The sequence below is a fragment of the Cervus canadensis genome, chromosome 30 (genome assembly GCF_019320065.1).
Source record: "Cervus canadensis isolate Bull #8, Minnesota chromosome 30, ASM1932006v1, whole genome shotgun sequence".
In the NCBI taxonomy this organism is placed as follows: domain Eukaryota; kingdom Metazoa; phylum Chordata; class Mammalia; order Artiodactyla; family Cervidae; genus Cervus; species Cervus canadensis.
This window is the reverse complement of record NC_057415.1, coordinates 16,408,300-16,428,274: the sequence shown is the minus strand read 5'-3', so window position 1 is coordinate 16,428,274 and position 19,975 is coordinate 16,408,300. Positions and strand designations below refer to the sequence as shown.

At 39.1% G+C, this 19,975-nt stretch overlaps 1 protein-coding gene across 17 annotated transcripts in view; it reads left to right on the top strand.

Moving 5' to 3' along the window:
• Window positions 1–19,975, top strand: part of CDC14B (cell division cycle 14B) — a 128,295-nt gene that overhangs the window by 97,837 nt on the left and 10,483 nt on the right. For 5 of the 17 annotated variants that reach the window (XM_043453411.1, XM_043453408.1, XM_043453420.1 and 2 more), the window contains 5 exons: window positions 5,382–5,520; window positions 5,983–6,142; window positions 6,849–6,946; window positions 16,398–16,514; window positions 19,383–19,436. In XM_043453411.1, the coding sequence (XP_043309346.1) occupies window positions 5,382–5,520; window positions 5,983–6,142; window positions 6,849–6,946; window positions 16,398–16,514; window positions 19,383–19,436 (568 nt within the window). The other 12 variants (XM_043453415.1, XM_043453414.1, XM_043453421.1 and 9 more) reach the window with 5 other exon arrangements.

Sequence of the window (19,975 nt, the reverse complement as noted above, 5' to 3'; positions counted from 1 at the left end):
AATTCTGGAACTGAAATGAAAAATTTACTGATGAGATTCACAAGCAGACAAGCAGGCAGAAGGAAGAATCAGCAAACTTAAAGATAGAATAATTTAAATGATCAGGTCTGAGGAACAACAAAAAAGACTGAAATGGGAACCAAGCCTAAGGGAACTCTGAGACACCATGAAGTAAGCCAGTGTATGGATTTTGGGAATGCCAAAGGGACAAGAGAAAGAAGCAGGGAGATTATTTGAAGAATTAATGGCTGGGAACTTCCCAAATGTGATTAAAGACATGAATGTAAACATCACAGAGCCCAACAAACTCCAAGCATGAAAAACTCAGACCTACATCAAGATGCAGTCAGTCAGCAGTTAATCTAAAGCCAGAGACAAAGAGAACCCTGAAAGTAACAGAAGAGAAGCAGCTTATGACATACAAGGGATCCCAGTAAGATTATCAGTGTATTTCTCATCAGAGACTTTGGAGGCCAGAGGACAGTAGGTTGCTATGTTTAAAGTGCTGAAGGAAAAAGAGTGTCAACCATAAATCCTATGTCTGGCACAACTGTCCTTCAAAAATGATGGAGAAATTAAGATATCCCTAGATCACTAAAAGCTGAGGGAATTTGCTGCCACTAGGCTTGCCTTGCAGGAAATGGTAAAGGTCGAATGAAAGGACTCTAGACAGTCACTCAGTGCTGTATAAAGAAATTAAAATCTCTGTGAAAGTATGTGAACAGTTATAAAGGCTATTACTATTGTAACTTTGGTTGTAAACGCTCCAATCAAAAGACAGAAATTGGAAGAATGGCTTAAAAAAATAATCTAGCTATATGCTATCTAAAAGATACTAAGTTTAGATTCAAAGACACAAAGAGGTTGAATGTGAAAGGATGAAAAATTTCATGTAGATTGTAACCAAAAAAGAGAGGTGACTGTCAGACAAAATAGACTTTAAATCAAGAAAGATTACAAGAGACAAGAACGTTATATATTAACAAAGGTTTCAATAGAGCAAGAATATATATACATATATATATATATATATGTAACAATTATAAACTTTTTTACATGCCTAATAACAGATGTTCAAAATACAAGAGGGAAAAATTGACAGACTTGAAGGAGAAAACAGTTGTACCGTAATAGTTGGAAATTTAAATATCCCACCTTCAGCAATGGTTGGGACAGTCAGAAGATAGGGAAATAGAGGACTTGAACAGCACAACAAACCATCTGTATCTAACAGACTTATGCAGAACTCTTTGCACACGAACCACCAGAATATAGTTTGTCTCAAGTACACTTGGGACATGGTAGTAGTGATTGCGCAGCAGTGTTAATTTGCTGATGATGCTGTCTCTGCATTTTAAAATGGTTAAAATGATCACCAGAAACTGACCCCAAAGAGACATAGATCTTTGGATTAAAAAAATTTTAAATGGCTGTCTTAAAAATGCTCCATGAGCTCTTTTGCTTAGGTCTGTGGCACCGGCAGGATGGACACGTGTTGCAGTCTTCATGCTGCTGGGAAGCTCCATAGCCGTCACAAGCGGCGTGATAGACAGTCCAAGAAAGCCTATGAGGACCGAAGGCCAGTCCTTTTGGAGGCACTTCTCATGCAAAGGGCATTGTGACGAAGAAGTAGGGGTTGAAGCCAGACAGCCAAATTCTGCCATCAGGAAGTGTAACAGGTTTAGCAAATCAAGAATGACAAAAGAATCACAGCCTCTGAATGTTTCTGAGGAAAATGATGAAGTTCTGGTTGCTGGATTTGGTTGCAAAGGTCATGCTGTTGGTGACATTCCTGGAATAGGCCTTAAGGTTGTCAAAGTAGCCAGTGTCTTTTTTTTGGTGTTATACAAAAGGCTAAAAGGAAAGACCAAGATCATAAGTTTTGATGGTGAAATCATGATAGCAATACATTTTCTTTTTTTTTATTTTTTTTTTAGCAATACATTTTCATATCACCTATCCCAAAAGAAACCTCAGTGAGCTAAACAGAATCATAGAGAAGTAATTGAAATCAGGAAAATGATTTATAAACAAAAATTTGTTCAAATGATAAAGTTTATATTAGGCATATTTTGCCAGAATCTAAACAATAAAACAAAATCCAACTTTGGTTATTTCATTTTTTTCCAATTATAATAAGCAGTTGAGGTGATTTTCAGCTGAAATGCACAGGATAGCTGCCACAATAAAGAATTATCTCACCCCAAATGTCAATAGTACTGAGGTTGGGAAACTCTGAAGTTCACTGCTGACCAGTTAATAATCTGAAGAGGATTTGATATGATAAGATCTTTGGTGAAGAAAACTGATGATGGTGTGAAGGTTGGATTATCAAGGGAAAAGTAAGATTCATTGGGCAGTGTATTGATTTGCTCCAAGTACTATAACAGAATACCAAACAACAAAAAATTTATTTTCTTATAATTTGCGAGTTGCCTGACTAGCTCAGTCAGTAGAGCATGAGTCTTACTTTCTCACAGTTTTAGAGGCTAGAAGTTGAAGATGACGGTGCTGATTTCTGATGAGACCTTTCTTCCTGGCTTATAGCCAGCTGCCTTTTCTTTGTCCTCTTCATATAGTCAGTCCCGGTATCTCTTCCTCTCTTATAAGAAAGGACACAAGTCCTGTTGGATTAGGTGCCCCTCTCACTCCATGACCTTAGTTAACTTTAATTTCCTCTGCAAAGGCCCTTTTTCTGGAAACAGTCTCATTGGGAGTTAAGGACTTCAACATCTGGATTTGGGGAGGCAGAGTTTAGTCTATAACATTCTATTCTCTGGGCACTCAGTATTCATTTAAGGTAAAATGCATTCACTCTTTCCCAACAGTCCCCACAGTCTTAACCCATTACAGTATCAATTCCACATGTAAAGTCTCATCTAAATATCTCCTGAATCATGGTTGACACTTCAGGTATGATTTATCCTGAGGCAAATTCCTCTCTGTCTGTGAGCCTCTGAAACCAGACAAGTTATGTACTTATAAAGTAAAATAATGTAATGGGCATAGAATAGATATTCCTATTCCAATGAGAGAAATCGGAAAGTAGTGACAGGTCCCAGGCAAGTTCAGATCCTAGCAAAGTAAATGCCTTTGGATCTTTAGGCTCTTTAGCTCCTTTCTCTGTTCAACAGGTCCACTGGGATGACAGTACCATCCCCTTGGGCCCAAGGTGGCGGCCCTGCCCCTGTGGCTATGGGTAGGGGCAGCCTGGCCTGCTGAAACCACGCAGGAGGCCCTGCCCTATGAAACCTCGAGTAGACAGCCTTGACCTCTGGGCCTGTGGTTGTGTTGGCAGCCAGGCTGACCTCTGCATCACCCTTTAGAGTCATACTAACCTTCTCTTGAAGGATGGGCCTTATATGCAACCAGTTACTTCCGTTGTCCAGTCCTATGGAATCCCTGAAACCTAAAAAAACAAAGCCTTCTTTTATTTCATCCTGTTTAGCCCTATTTTATCCTCCCCTTTAGTCCAAACTGGCAGTGTGTCTTCTACTGTAATCCTATCAGTGTTTTTAGCTTCTGCTGAGATGGCTTTTAATTACCCATGATTAAATCCATGGGTAATATTGTTATGGAATTTATTTGCTTGGTATCCAGAATACACTTTGTCTCTTTTTTCAGATTGACTAGGCCTAGAGTTTTCTAAATGTTTAGTCTCTCATTCCTTTTTGCTTAACAGTTACTTCTTCGATTCACCTCTCTCTCTTCATGTCAGTCAGGAGAAACCAGGCTGGACCTTCAGCACTTTGCTTATGATTTTAAATCTACTGTGTTAAATGCCCAAGGGCATCACTCAGAAGTTCTGTCTCCCACAAAGAATTAGAACACAATTCAGCCAGGTGGTTTCTGGGTTTTTTTGGCCACTTTCTAATAAAGATTGCTTTTCTTTCAGTTTCCATGTGAGTCTGCACTGGAATCTCCATTGATGTCCATTTTCCTCCTACCGATAGTCTCTTCAAGGCAGTCTAGGTTTTTTCTATTATGTGCCTTAAAACTCTCCTGGTCTTTACAGTCCCAATGCCAAAGTCACTTCCACATTTTTACATAGTGTTTGAGTAGTATGCCACTTCACAGTACCAAGATCTGTGTTAGTTTGAGTTTCCCAGAGAAATAGAGCTAGTAGGATATGTACATATACAGAAGGAGGTTTATTATAAGGAACTGGCTTATGGGAATATATAGGCTGGTGAGTATAAAAGCTGCAATGTGGACTGGCAGACTGGAGACCCAGGAGAGCCAGTGGTGCAGTTGAAGTCCAAAGCCTGTCTGGTAAAAAATTCCCTCTAACTTTGTTATTGATCAGTGGCTCAGTCATGTCCGACTCTTTGCAACCCCATGGACTGCAGCACGCCAGGCCTCCCTGTCCTTCACCATCTCCCGGAGCTTGCTCCAACTCATGTCCTTTGAATTAGTGATGCCATTTAACCATCTTGTCCTCTTCTTCTTCTGCCCCCTTCTTCTTCTGCCTTCAGTCTTTCCCAGCATCAGGGTCTTTTCCTGTGAGTCAGCTCTTCACATCAGGTGGCCAAAGTTTTGGGGCTTCAGCTTCAGCATCAGTCCTTCCAATGGATATTCAGGGTTGATTTCCTTTAGGGTTGACTGGTTGGATCTCCTTGCAGTCCAAGGGACTCTCAAGAGTCTTCTCCAGCAGCACAGTTCAAGAGCATCAATTCTTTGGCACTCGACCTTTTTTATAGTCCAACTCTCACATCCATACATGACCACTGGAAAAACCATAGCTTTGACTATACAGACCTTTGTTGGCAATGTCTCTGCTTTGGGAGGTGGATGTTTTGTTCTTTACAGACTTTCAACTGATTGGATGAGGCCTACCCACAGTATGGAGGGCAGTCAGCTTACTCAGAGTCTACCAATCTCATCCAGCTAGACCTACCAGATTGACACTTAGAATTAATCATCACAGGAGGTAATGATACTAGTCTAGATGAGAGTAAAGAAGGACAACAGGAATAGAGTAGGGGGAGGGGGGAGTTCATGTGCAAATATGTATAAAGGTGGAGTAGAAAAAAATGTTGGATGAGGGAGAAAGTACAAGATTTTAAGCTTATATTTTTAGAAAGATGATGGTATTATTAACTGAAAACCCAGAGTATAAAACACTGTTACTGAGAATTATCTCTTAGAAAGTGGATTTCAGTCTTGGTTAAACATAGAGTCGTGGGCGATTTTAGGAATCTCTGTTCTAGGCTGCATCACATACCAATTAAAGCTCTCTACTTGGTTGTACTGTACATCAAAACATGAAAAGCACTGTTGAGGGGAGCAGAATCCTGGGGAGCTTTTCAAAAAATTCTACCTGCCCAACAAAATTCTGGAACAGATGAGACCAGGTCTCATTGGTTTGTTTCTTTTCTAAGCTGGCCTTGGACGGACAGGCACTTTGATAGCCTGCTACATCATGAAGCATTACAGGATGACAGCAACTGAGACCATTGCTTGGGTCAGAATCTGCAGACCTGGCTCGGTGATTGGACCACAGCAACAATTTTTGATGATGTAAGTGGATGGAAGTGAAAGTGAAAGTCCTCAGTCATGTCCGACTCTTTGTGACCCCATGGACTATACAGTCCAAGTAATTCTCCAGGCCAGAATACTGGAGTGGGTAGCCCTTCCTTTCTCCAAGGGGATCTTCCCAACCCAGGGATTGAACTCAGGTCTTCTGCATTGCAGGTGGTTTCTTTACCAGCTGAGCCACAAGGGAAGCCCATGAATTCTAGAGTGGGTAGCCTGTCCCATCTCCAGTGGATCTTCCCAACCCAGGAATCAAATCAGGGTCTCCTGCATTGCAGATGGATTCTTTATGAACTGCACTATCAGTAATTCCTCAGGAATTCATGGGTCTGGAAGGTGATGGGAATTAGAATTTTTCTTAGTCCCTGGTAACAACAGTAGGAGAAAGTTGTTGGTGTGTTTCTTTCTGGAAGGCTGTATTTTGATATTGTTACTTAAATGCTGTAGGAAACAGGCAAGCCTCTGGATAGAAGGTGACTATTTTCGTCAAAAGTTGAGGGGTCAGGAGAATGGAAAACACAGGGCGGCTGTCTCAAAGCTCCTTTTGGCTGTGGATGACATTTCAATCAATGGGGTCGAGAATCGAGACAAGCAAGAACCTGAACTGGTAATCGAAACACCCCCATCGTGCTGTTGTCATTGCTTTAAGTGCTGTTGAGAAGCTTTTAGGGCATGGAGAAAATTGTAGATAAATAAAGCACATTCTGAGGGATTATCGTCACATATTTTTTATACTTATTGCCCTGTCTAGGAACTTTTTAGTCAAAATAGTTAAAGTTATGTGTCCATAAAACTATAAATTTATGTTTTGTTTACTCACAAGGCACTGGGATAAAAAGAGGTATGTAAAGTAAACTCTTTATATGGACCTAGTGATACCCCCTCTCCCCGTTTTTTCCCATTTCATGATAGCTGATTTAGGAGACCACTTGTTCGCAAATGGGGAACCTTAAAGAACCAAGAGTTTAGGGGGTAGCAGTACTAAATATGTTTTGTAGTGGTAAGTAGATTACAAAATTTAAAGAAAGTGTTTTCAATGTTGAAAACCCATTATGCCTCTTCACTGTCAAAATGTTTTATAATAAGAGTGCTACTGGGTTCTTTGTGAAAGTCAGCTTTCAGGTGTCCTGAAATGTGTCCTATAGCTTTATTTTGAAAGCAGCAAGATATTTTAGGGTTCATCAGAAAGTTGAGGTATGAATATATTTGTATGTGTCTGTGTATGATCTGTATGGATAAATATAGCTGCTCTGCTTCACTGCATTAATAAGGACAGCTTAAGTCATTAGCTCAGTGTTTCTCTACTTACACAGTACAGTGATGACGATGAAATCAATGGAGTGACACAAGGTGATAGACTTCGGGCCCTGAAAAGCAGAAGGCAGTCAAAAACAAACGCTATTCCTCTCACGTGAGTCTGATTTCCTTCATGTAGTAGTTGTTATTTAATTTGTGTATAAGGTCCTTCATGAGCATTTTTTTCCTATACATTTTCTCCATGGTTGCATGACCATTATGCCACCTTGAAATGAGTATCTACTTTATTTACAGTCTAATGGTGTTGCCTAAGAAACTCTTAGGTATCTTTAATTTATCTCTGTCCTCTGTTGTAACCTCTCTAGCTTGTATAGATAGGAAAGCACTATTCAGAAAACTATTTCTCTAAGGATAGTAAGTGTCAACTAAAAATTTTTAGGACTTCGAAACCTAGGAGGCAGCATTTCAAGTAACCCTGAGAGAACTGCTCTGAGGAGGTGATGGGGGTGTGTAGGGAGGCACCAGGCTATATAGGAGTTTGCAGCAAAGGGCAGGTAGTCTTAATGTCAAAAGATCACCATTAATAAAAGAAAGCTAGATATCTCAAGTGAAGGAATTTATGGGAAGATGTATGGGAAGATGCAGGAGTCTGGGCTCACTGAAATCATTCCTCTGATCAGCACCTCAGCTGTTTGGGTCCAGTATTCTGTGTTTTCATATCCCAGTCTCCTCAGGGCTCGTCATGGGGAGTGGCTGCAGTCTGGTGGCTGCTAGATGGCAGGATTCTCCTTTCTGAGTTCCTTCAGAGCTTACCAGTTCACCTTTGGCTGGTGGCTGCGATAGCTGGTTTCATTGTTTACTAATATGGTATGCAATATTCATTTCTCATAACCATTTTACATCCTCAAGAGAGTGACAGCAGATGTAAACTATAGAATGTAGATTTGTCTGTAGTTGTTAAAATTGCAAACTTCTTCAAATTTACTAGCATATTATACATAATTTGTTTTGATATGGTGGATTTTAATTAATAGTGATATGGTGGCTTAATGTCATGTTATTTTAAGTCGACAATGAATTGATTAAACTATATTTTTATATGAACTTTTTGTTGGAGGAATTCTTTTCAAATCACAGAAGGAGATTTAAAGTGGAGATAGCAAGTTTTAGAGTCATTAGGTTGTCTGTGTGTGTCCTCTTATAGTTTCTCGTGTAAATGTTAGTTGAGATTCAATCTTTAGGAACATCCAGGATTGTTGGAAAGATGGTAAAATAAAAAACTTGGCCATTGTATTTTTTTTCCAGGATATTCTTTAGTAGATGCTACCACCTGTGCCATTGGATTACTTCCTTCTAGTACCTTTCACTGTGGGATGGGTACCAAATTCTGCAGCACCCCCCGCCCTGCCTTTTTGGTGATGGAGACAGGTTATCTTGTTATTCAGTAAGCATCTTGTAATATGGTAAGAAACTATGACACAGTAGTAGGAGTAGTGTTAGTCGCTCAGTTTGTGTCTGACTCTTTGTGACCCCACGGACTGTAGCCTGCCAGGCTCCCCTGTCCATAGGATTCTCCAGGCAAGAATTCTGGAGTGGATTGCCCTTCCCTTCTCCAGAGGATCTTCCTGACCCAGGGATTGAACCCAGGTCTCCTGCGTTGCAGACAGATTCTTTACTGTCTGAGCTAGAGGGGGAAAAAATTTATTTCGAATTGGAGGATAATTGCCTTACAATGTTGTGTTGGTTTCTGCCATATAACAACATGAATTAGCCGTAAGTATACATATAGCCCTTCCCTCTTCTCCCACCAGCTGCCCCCTCCATCCTACCCTTCTAGGTCATCACAGAGCACTGGCTTGAGCTCCCTGTGTTAAACAGCAGATTTCCATTAGCCATCTATTTTATACTGGGTAATGTATACGTTTCAATGTACTCTTCTCAATTTTTCCCACTCTCTCCTTCCTTCTCTGTGTCCCTAAGTCTGAAGAACAGGCCTCTGTAATTAAAAGTGGTCCTTCACTAGTATCTTCTCATAATCTTAAATCCAAAAGTTCAGTTCCACTTAAAGGATGTATCATCATGGGCCACTGCCTTGGGAGATTCTTAAAAGACCCAAAGGGAAGGAATGAGTTTTCCATAATAAAGTGCCATGTGAATGAAAGGCATCAGTATTGATTATAGGCATTAATTAACATTCTCTTTGCTGTTGTGCATGCAGTCAACTAGAATGCTGTAAGAATGGTGCATTTTAAATAATTTTTTAAATTCCAAATGCCATTTTGTTTTTAATTTCAAGTCTTCATTTAAGGTCTTAATGGTTCTTTTTATTTAATAATAGTATAGTCCCTCCAAATAATCATTCTGAAGCCAGTTTTATACAGGAGGAAATAGCTAGTGCCCTAGAGCAGTGCTGTCCAAACCTCACTGTGCGTTTGAGTCTCCTGGGCAGCTTGTTAAAATGCAGGTAGTGGTCAGTGGGTCTGGGATGCCATCTGATTCTGCATTTCTTTTTTGGCAAGCTCCCAGGTGTCAAAGATGCTGCTGCTGGCCCAGGGGCCACACTTGGAATCACAAGCCGTATAAAATGGATTATTTTGTGGGGTTGCTTTTAGTTACTTCCAGGTTTTTTGTTCTGTTTTTAAAATCTGCAGCATCAGTTTATTTCTCAATAGCTTGTTGCCTTCTGTTCAGAAGTCAAGTTGCGAGTCAGGGGATGGCAATTCTGCTTAGTCAAAGGTTCTTGAGTTTGATAGTGCTTAAAGGAAATTTCCTTTAGTAACTCTATCTGCTACCTTGTGAATATGTTTTATCAGTACAAATCATTCGATGCTCCTTTCTAAAAAAATGAAACTATGAAAGTCTCTTCCATAAATCAAAGGTTTGTGGTAACATAAAAGAAAACAATGAATGTAGGCTGAAATTAGAAATATTGTTGGAAACCAGAAGATGACACAAGATGCTGTGATATTTATCTTGGTATGTGCCGTTCCCTGAGATGGAACTTGATGGATGGCTGAATGATAGTAACTAGCAACAACCCATAGAGAAAATTCCAGCCTCTATGCTATCCATTTGCTTAGTTACACCCCACCTTATCCCAAAAGGTGTAAAAGGCACTGTCCCCTTGTGAAGCACTCTTGGCATATGTTAAACAATCTTTTTTATTTTTTTTGGCCATGCTTCATGGCTTGTGGGATCTTAATTCCCGGACCAATGATGGAACCCCAGCCCTCAGCTTTCACTGCTGATTCCCTTTAACTGTATTTGTAATCCCCAAAACAATAGAATGGTCCCCAAACTGTCCTCTTCCCATGCACACAATTAATAAGCTTTTAAGTCACACTTTTAAAGGAAAAAGCAAAATGCTGAAATTCTAAGCTCTTAATTATGTGTAAAGGCCCTGGAGGATTTAAGATTAGTCACAGTAGATTTTCCATCCTTCTCCTTCCTTATTCTCTCTGCTTTTTCCAACCCTCTTGGCTGTTAAGTCATCTCTTCTTTGCTCTCCTTTGTAGTTCCTTTGGCCCCAGTAAAGGTCAACTGGAGATTTCTTTTTCTTCCAAGGTCTTTGTGTTGTTTTAGAAGTTAAAAGTCCCCTTTTAGAAGTAAAAGTCTCCTGAGCAGAAGCTTGGGTTAAAAATCTGAAATGTTTCTGCCGTGTGTCATTGTGGACATGTTATTTTGCTTCACTGTTGGTACTTAGCCAAATGAAAATACCTGTAAGAGGGAAAGTGAGTGAAAAAAATAGATGAGTACTGATGATTCTTAGAAGAAAATTATATAGTACATCCAGTCATTGATTTCTATTTCACAGTCAATATTTGGGGAGAATTAAAGTATTAGAAATTATGAAATTAGTGATTTTGTCAGAGAGCTTCTCTGATCCCGACTGTCATGAAGACAGGCAGTGATATAGCACCATGATCTTCAAGTGATACTCAAAACGTAATGGCAAACCTGTTATTGTCTCTGCTAAAATTGATTCAGTAGATTTTATAACTTAGTCCATGCTACCTCTTTCTGTACTGTACTGATGATTTCTGCTAGGTTTGCTAGGGGTAAAGGAAAATGATGCATGAAGAATGGAAGTGTATCCTATAAGCAGGTAAAAATACAGATATAGTTATCCTTGAATAATCCCTTAGAACCCTCTTAACAGTGTAGGGTAGGTATGCTTCGTCATTGGAAAAAATTCTCTTGCCATGAGCTTTACTAGAGGAACAAATGAAAATCTATAATGCAGACACATGCTCTGTTGTGTTCACTTATAATTAATTGTGCCTCCTATGAGATTGTTGTTAATTATCAGCTCAGGGTTTTTTTTGTTTTTTGTTTTTTGTTTTTTTTTTTTTGGTTGGTTTTGCCTCATTTTTGCCTGTGATTTGGTTTTCTGTGTGGTTATTGTGCTTTTTAAAGAATTTCAATCACATAGCTGTGACTCTTAATTTCTGTATCATACAAATTAAATTAACATGGGGGGTATCCAACTAGAGATTGGGTCTAATCTTTTGTTACCAAATATCAAATCTGTTTAAAACTGAAGACAGCTTTTTTTCCCCCAACATAAAACAGCAAAGTTGGATCCCTGTTTGCTGCCCCTTTGCGTCGCAGGGTGTCTGAAATTCACACGTGGCTTTATTTATTTTTGTATTCATTGGCTTCTCAGTTTGAACGTCTGTTCTTTCCCCTTCGCCCCTTTCCAGATGTCCCCTAGCTGTGCTGACCTCTGCACTGTGTAGTATTGTCATCTGGTGGATTGTTTGTGACTACATTCTCCCCATCCTGCTATTCTGTCTCGATGGTTTCAGAACACAGTAGCCATCAGGACCCTTGACAGATAGCTGCTGTGTAAGTGTCCCATTCCATTTCTCTACTAGCGCTCACCTCTGGTGTCCAGTGTTTTTTCTCATGATGCATGTTTTTCTCACTATCAGCTCTTCTAGCTTTGTTTGATTTGCCTTTTTTCCAAGGTTCTTATTCTGAATTCTTTGCACTTCCTGGGTTGGTGGTAGGGAAGGAAGTCTTCACTGTTAGTTTTGTACAAGGGACGTTAAAAATAACACACTTTGTTTTAACAGATTTTTTTTGAAATAGCAATTTATGATGACAATGAAGTAGTTTCTTTTTCCTATAAAAAATATACAGTTAGTTTGGGATCATTGTGATGGTTTTTCTTTCAGTCAGTTGTCTGTACAGCTTTCCTCTGGTTTTCTTGAGTAGATATCTTTAATATAGTCTTTCCAATCAAGCAAAAAGAATTTTCCCACTGGTTTTCTGCTGTTAGGAAAGGTGAGGTCTCCTGAGCATTGCATCCTTTTTCACCTCTGATCCTGCCCTTGAACACAGTGCCCTCTCAGCAGGCCCAGTCTTCTATCTTAAGTAAGCAAACTTTTCTCCTCCGCCTTGTTTCACTTCCTCCTCTTTAGGGCATACAGTTAAGTATAGTTTTCAGCACTTGGTGCTGAATGAAAGTAGGAAAGCAGAGAAGACTGGAGTCTTGTCTGTGTGTTTCCATTTGACAATTACTGTGCTCCTTGGCTCCCACGCTCCTCCTTTCCCACACGTCATCAGAATGTTTTTATTAGATTAGTCGAGGCACAGTCTGTTTTCTCCGGATACTCTTTGTCATTAAATGAATAGCTTAACAGTGAAGAGACTCCTTTTCTGCAGAATGTGGCAAGAAGCTTACTGGAGAACATCATGTAGTTAAGGGCAAGAGCACAGAAAAGGAGGGTGTGTGTTTTGAAAGTGTGGTTCCCCGCTCCCCTCTTACATCCAGGCTGCATTCTTTTTTCTCCGAATTTTTTCTTTAGCTCAAATTTTAAGAATTTCTTGTCCTGTTCTGACTTGAACTTGGGAGTTATAAAGGAATACAAAAGTGCCTTCTAGGATCTCCTCCAAAGTATAATTCCATTGCAACCAACTCCAGTTCTTTGTGCTTTCATTGAATGTCTTCAAATGGCTAGAAAAGATTTAAAAATCTAGCAGATGCTTTTCTTTTCAAATTTAAGGAAAATCTACTTAACATGTTCCTATTTATGATATTTAAAAAATGTCTTATTGGTATAGACTATTTGCTTGCTTGCTTGCTGTGTTGTTTCAATTGTGTCTGACTCTTTGCAACCTTGTGGACTATAGCCTGCCAGGCTCCTCTGTCCATGGGACTTGGGGTTGCCATTTCCTCCTCCAGGGGATCTTCCCAACCCAGGGATTGAACCCACTTCTCTTACATCTTCTGCACTGGCAGGCAGATTCTTTACCACTCGCGCCACCTGGGAAGCCCAAGCTTATTATTACACAGGCAGTATTTCTGATATGAATTATCCCTTTATGATGTTTTGTTCTGTTCCTTTACTTCTCTTATGGATCTTAGATTTCACACATTCTGATTTGGGAACATTGTGCACTGCATAGATTTGTTCTTCTCAAACTGTTCTGAGTGGCCGTTAGAACAGGTGGAGTCCTTGCTAATAATATTTAGGCATTTCATGCTTATATTATTTTTTGCAAGATATGTTTAAAAATGGTATCATCAGGCTCTTTTTGGTATTCTGTGCCAGGACATAACATTTTTTGTTATTACTGACATTTGCCACTGTATTTCTAGACCCAAATCAGAGTATTTACTTTAGCCTGCTCTGATTAATTTGCAATTTATGGAAACCAAAAGGTTTCAACAGTACCAGTGATGTAAACAGGTATAATCCTTGTAATTATCTTTTGAGGTAACTACTCCAGGGCACTGCTGTAGACGTTCGCCTCTATTGGCTGATGATGTAGCATTGCCTGATAGGTTGTTGCCTGGCCTGCCTGGAGAGCTCGCCTGTAATGATGGCACTTAACATGCTGCAGAGGACCCCGTAGACAGTGGGAAGGGGACCTCTGCATATTGCAGGGCCTCAGGCCCATCTTTTTGAAGGCTCTTTTTGTATTGCTGGTGGACAGCCAGTGTAAATAGTGCATGGTTGCATGATGGATCCTTCTTCTTGGAATGAACATTTATTTCAGAGCACTTTATGACTTGATTGATTAGAGACCTGGCTTTTCAATTTTTTTTGCTTTGCCTCAAGTTGCAGGTATTTTTGTATCCAAAATCTGAAAATACTGGCCCTCAAAAGATATTGCAGAGAAGAAAAGGAATTCTGGTAAGGGCAAGAGATAGAAAGTAGGACTGAGGGTTCTGTCAGGAAAAGATGGAAAGGAGAAATGACATGTGCTGAATGTTGTCCAGCAAAGCTGTGCGGTTGGCCTGGTGTGCAAGGTGGGAGGTACCGAGTTCCCACATCCCCATGGCAGAGTAAATACTTCACCCTTGTTGGCTAGCTTAACCCACCTTAGATATTACTTATCTTACAAATAACACCCTAAGTTTAGTTGCTGTGTTTTCTTCCCACTTTATTGATATATAACCTATAGATGAAATAACTAGTCTGTTTTTAATGCAAATAACTGGTGACCTGAATCTTATTGATGAGATTAATGCATTCCAAATTTCTGTCATGCTCTTATTTTAAAAATTGCACATAAATTATCAGCTGCTAATATTACTTCCTGAATTGTTCACACTAATTTTATAGAGAAGTAAATAATTTTAAAAAGATGTTTCCTATCAGCTTAAAATATGAGTTAGCAGTCATTTCTTGTTTGAATAATATTTAGACATAATAGTTAATTTAAGAAATCAGGAGATAAATTTCCTCAGCAGGCAGTGTATTGACTCTTGGTTTTTTTTTTTCTGATTTTACACTGTAATAGTTGATACTTTTGACCATAAGTAGCCTCAAATTATTTGAAAAGTAGATGTGGTATTTCAGAAAAGCCAACAGGAGTCTCATTTTCTCCGTTTATAAGAAATGGAGATAAAAACCTTGAGCCTGTTAAGTGGGCAAGAGGCTTCAGGACAGCAGTTGCAGCATGAAGCACTGGGCCTGGGCTTCAGTAATAGCAATGGAATTGTTGCTATTTGTTTCCATTGTTGTTTTGTTTTCTCTATGAAAAATTCTAGATTCACAGCCTTAGCAGAGGCAACTAAATATCTTCTCCTCACTTTATAAAATGAGAAAGAATGTAAAAATAACTCCTTGTTTTCAACAATAGAATTTATATGCCAGAGCAGTTGGTACCCTTTTTGATCATGTAACTATGTCAGCATATACATTTTCTCTTTTGTTAAAACAGTCAACATATAGGATGATAAAACTCTATTAGAAATCCTGAATCAAGCATTGACTCGTTTACCCAGGATCAGTTTCCCTCAGTGATATTGAAGTCCTCATTCATAAGGCTTTCAGAAATGCTTCTCATTTAAAGAGAAACAGCTTGGCTAGCAGTCCCCCATCCTCAGCTCTCCTTTCCTCTCCCCCAAAATGGCTTGAAAACCACTGACCTCCAGACTTCTGCTCTAGTGTAATACAGCCCCATTGTTTGTTCAATGATGAGAAGTTAGCATTTTACTAAATGCTAATTATTCTATGGTTTGAGTAATACTGAAGTTATAAGAATTTACTACATTTTAAGGACCTGGCTTTGGTTATTAACTAATGTGGTGTTAACACGGGCATAGAAGGTAGGACTGACTGCTAGTTAGTTATGAAGGTTTCTTGTTACCCAGGAGCTGGGTTCTTGTAAGTTGTTGTTGGCTGTCTCACCTGTATGTTTGGATATGAGAGGATAAAACTTTTATAGTGTTTTCTCTCACAGATGAATAAAAGTTGACTATGTATAAATGTGTATGTATGAAGTTCAGTGTTTTAGTCATTATCTCTTGGAGAAAAGAATTGCTTGTAAAATTTTTTGGTGTTTTCTGCTGTTGTCCCTATGACAGTTCAATGGGGAAATTTAAAACACCCTCTGCTTTTGAGCAGGTATTCTATGTGGGCTTTATCTGAGGGGTTCTTTCTGATCTGTTCATTTGCCTCCTGGGCAGTCTACTGCCATAGGTATCAGTTCCTTGAGATGTCTAGAGTCTAATTAAATAAAGTTTCACAAAATTAAAACAATTTCATATTAATGGTAGTTGATGATGTAGTAGGTAGTTGTAATCCAGATTAAAAAAAAATATTGCTTTGAACATCTTTTTAAAATTTGAAATGTTATAAAAAACATGAGTTTGACTTGAGTTTGATTCAAGTTGACTTGAGTTCTGTTGCTTGTTCTTCCATCTTTGAAGAGTGAATACTGTGTATATATTTATGTTCATAGTCTTTAGAATTAGGGTTTTAAAATGATTTAAAATGATTTCTTGTTTCATGACTAGAATTCTGAGAATCTGATTTTACTTTGGGGCACAAAAATTTGTCTTGCTGATTGATTTCTTTGGTGTGGGAATTGCTTGACATGCCGGGTGGTGATTCATTTTCCAAAAGCAAAGTTTTCTGGTTATCTTTGTGTAAACCTTCATAGGGAAATGAGATGCTTTATTTCAAAAGACCTTGATGTAAGAGTGTGTTTCAGATTTTTTTTTTTTTTTGACAAATGTGTTTATGGAAAATTCTATCAGTTCTCAAGAAAGTAATTTGCACTGAAGTGCAAAAATGCCCTCCTCTGTCAAGTATTTGCAAATTGTTTCAGTGAATATAATGCTATTTTTTTCCAACTATTTTCAGAGTAATTCTTCAGTCCAGTGTTCAGAGCTGTAAAACATCTGAACCTAACATTTCTGGCAGTGCAGGCATTACTAAAAGAACCACCAGATCTGCTTCAAGAAAAAGCAGTTTTAAAAGGTGAGAAAAGAACCCTACTCTTCTGAAGTGTTTCAGATATTGGCTTTCCAGTTTAATCTTCTGGAAATAGAAATGAAGACAGGAGAAAGCAAAGTCCCAGTGATGGGAAGTTAATCAAAAATGTTTGACTTGTTCATCATCTGAGAAAATCTGGACCATTTTAATTTAGGGTTTTGTTTTGTTTTTCAGAGCTCATTCTTAACATTGGAAATGTGGTCTCTGGGTCATAATATGGGAAAGCTGAGACTGTTGTGTACTTCTGAGTTCTTAAATTGAGAACTTTCAAAGCTCTCTGTCAGGACTTGGAGGAAATCTTTCTGTCTATATATCAGATTCATCATAATTGTTGGAACGTTAATTGCACATAAGTGTTGAAAAAATGAGAACTCTTGAGAGTTTGGAAACTTTCTTTACCTAGTGACTGTCACAGTCTACCCCCAGAGGGGTAGCTCTTTCACCTTCTGGCCTAGCATCTTGCACTTCCTTCATTAGTATACACTCTGACAAGAAAATGGACATGTTCTGTGACCAAATCCATGACTCACCATTGTTTTTGGATGTTTTCATGATCCGAGACATTTCATTTTTAACATATGCCGAAATCAGATCCCCTTTTAGGAGAGAGCAGATTGCCCACTTCCCATCATCTCAGGATGGATAGGCAGGCACCTTTTTTGTGTGTATGTATCTTTGCCTAGAGCTGGCGACCCATGAGGCACAACAGTGTTGTCTTACAGAGATCACAAGCGACCTAAGATAATCTGCACCAGACTTTAGAATGTTCTTCACAGTTTTCCTTGCTATTTTTTAACTTCTCTGCTCTCACACCTTTGAGGCTTTGGGCCTGCCGTGACCTTCAGTGCTGAGGTGGTTTCTGGTGCAGCGCCCCCGGCAGCCTGTGTCCTAAGGGACTCGCTAACAATCTAAGAGCGCTGTGTGTTTTGCTGTTTTAAGGAATTGTTCAGTTCTGCCACTGTTTCTCTTTGTGGATTCTTTTGGACAGTTTTTTACTACGAACTTTTATGTAGCTAAGAATGTGATAGTGCCTCCAAACAAGTATTTGAGAATTGAGCATTGATTCATGATTTTAGGGTTTAAAACTTTTCATTAGGGAAGGTATCAAATACTCTTTAATTCCGCTGAGAGGAATATTAGAGAAATGCTGACAAAAAAGTCAAGAGTTTAGGTACATTATAACGTAATGCCAGAATTTTTTTTATAACAGTAAGAAATAGGAAATGATTGATGAATTCTGCCAAATGAATTGAGAGTCATGTTTTCAAAGAAAAGTTAATGACCTGGGTTAACTGCTTATGGAGCAATAAGTGAAAAGGGCAACACATAAAACTTATGAAATATTGCTTTAATTTTATAAATGTAAAATGTGTTTTATATATGTGTAAAAGCATATAGGTTATAAATATTTACAAGCCTAAATATTTATGTGTGTGTGTGTGTGTGTGTGTGTGTGTGTGTGTGTGTGTATGTATATGTTAGTCACTCACTTGTGTCTGACTCTTTGGGACCCCGTAGACTGTAGCCTGCCAGGTTCCTTTGTCCATGGAATTCTCCAGACAAGAATACTGGAGTGGGTAGCTATTTTCTTCTCCAAGACAAAGGAAAAATATGCTTAAAATACCAGTTCTTCTGGTTGGTAGAATAGCTGAGGAGTCTTTTTTTCTTTTTTTTAATCATTTTCTTTTTTTCTAACTTTTCTACAATAAATGAGGGGAAATGGGAGTTTTTTTTAACTTTGACACTTATATGTAAATTTTTAAAAATTTAAGTAAAAGACCTGCTGCTGATGATAGTTAGACATATTTTGAACAGACATATTCTTTTCAGACTTCCATCACAGCCAAGTGTGTTTTGCACATTTAATTCTGCTTTCTGCTTCCCCGGATGGTGCTCTCCAGGTGTCAGATGAGATGACTAGAGTCCCGAAGCCGGGACTGCACATGCCGGGTCACACCACGCTCCTCTTAGGGTGTGGCCGTATGGCAGTTTTTCCATCTAGGTCTTGTCTAGTGATCTAAACTTGTGCTTTTCAGCAGAGGTGGTTCCTGATTGCGGTGAGCATCTGCCTGAGGTCCCTGAACTTGTTGCTTTGAGGGCTTTAAAGTAGAGCTCAGACTGAATAGTTTGAATATTGAAACAGCCCAAAGCAGTTTTCAGGCAATTGGGATAGTGCTGAAAGCCAAAAAGACTTCTTTTAAATTCTGAAATGGACTTTCAGAGATTTGGAGGGGCATAGAAGTAAAACAACAGGAGTCAGTTGGGTTTCATAGAGCTTTTAACCACGCCCTCCCTCCATGCCAGATCTCCTTTGCCTGTTTCCTGGCTTTGGCCTGTTTTGACATCACCTTAACTGCGACCACTTGCAGCTCACAAGAGAAAGGCCAAATGCATTATGTACAGTCCCGCTCCTGTTTCTGGGAAATAATGGGCCTCAGGCACCCAAGCTGTAGCCTGTATTTTTATCCTATAGGATAGTACTTGTTTTTGGCTGGAGGATAACTGATTCAGGACAAAATAATATGAGCTAAGATGGTTAACTAATTTTTGAATATTGGATAGAAATCTTTTCTTGGAACAGCAGTACACACATAGATACACATATAAAATAGTACCCCATTTCCGTGTACATTAATAAACACTTTGAAGGCACCAGGGCTGACAGTCTGCTGTTACTCCCATTTGCGAGGTCCTCTCTCTTGCAGGTTGATGTTGTCTGTTTGTCATCATCTCTATTGTGCCACAGAACTTGACCTTTCATTTCTGTATTCTCTTCTACTCTTAGAGGCTTCCAGGATGAACACCTTACTCAAAGTCACTTTCCATTGATTTGGCTGTTTTGATTTTTGACAGTTTACTGAGAGGCTGTACCTCTTTGAAGAACTTTTGCACGAACACGCTAAAAAGGTAGTTATTTGGAGACTGAAAAAATCATTATGAATGTTGTCATAAGTATTTGTTGTTGGGAAGAATTGCCACCATGTGTCTCTCATGGCAGGTGATTATTCTCCCATGTATGCGTTGAACACTAGCCACATCTAAACTTAAATCATGAGTGTTAAGCTCTGCTCTGACACAACCATGACAGTTCGGGCGTGGAATCACTGGAGTGTCTGGTGGCAGATGGGGTGCTGAGGGGAGTCTGTGTGGCACCTTCCTCATCCCCTTTCTTAAGTCCAAAGAAGTAAATTAATGGACTTCTATGCCCCCCACTTCCTGTTAGAGCTAGAAACCAATTTTAATATCTCTCTTTTAATAATTGCTAAATGCACTGAAGAACCAGCTAAATAGAATTGGCCTGTTTTTCAGTGTTCTCATATGGACTGTCTGAGAAGTTCTTTTAGAATGAGTCTCAAACATTTCATCATCAAGCCTCTGATTGAGAACCTTTAGGCACCTCATTTGATGTCGTTCAGTTTGGTTCATGTCTTTACACAGCTCACCTA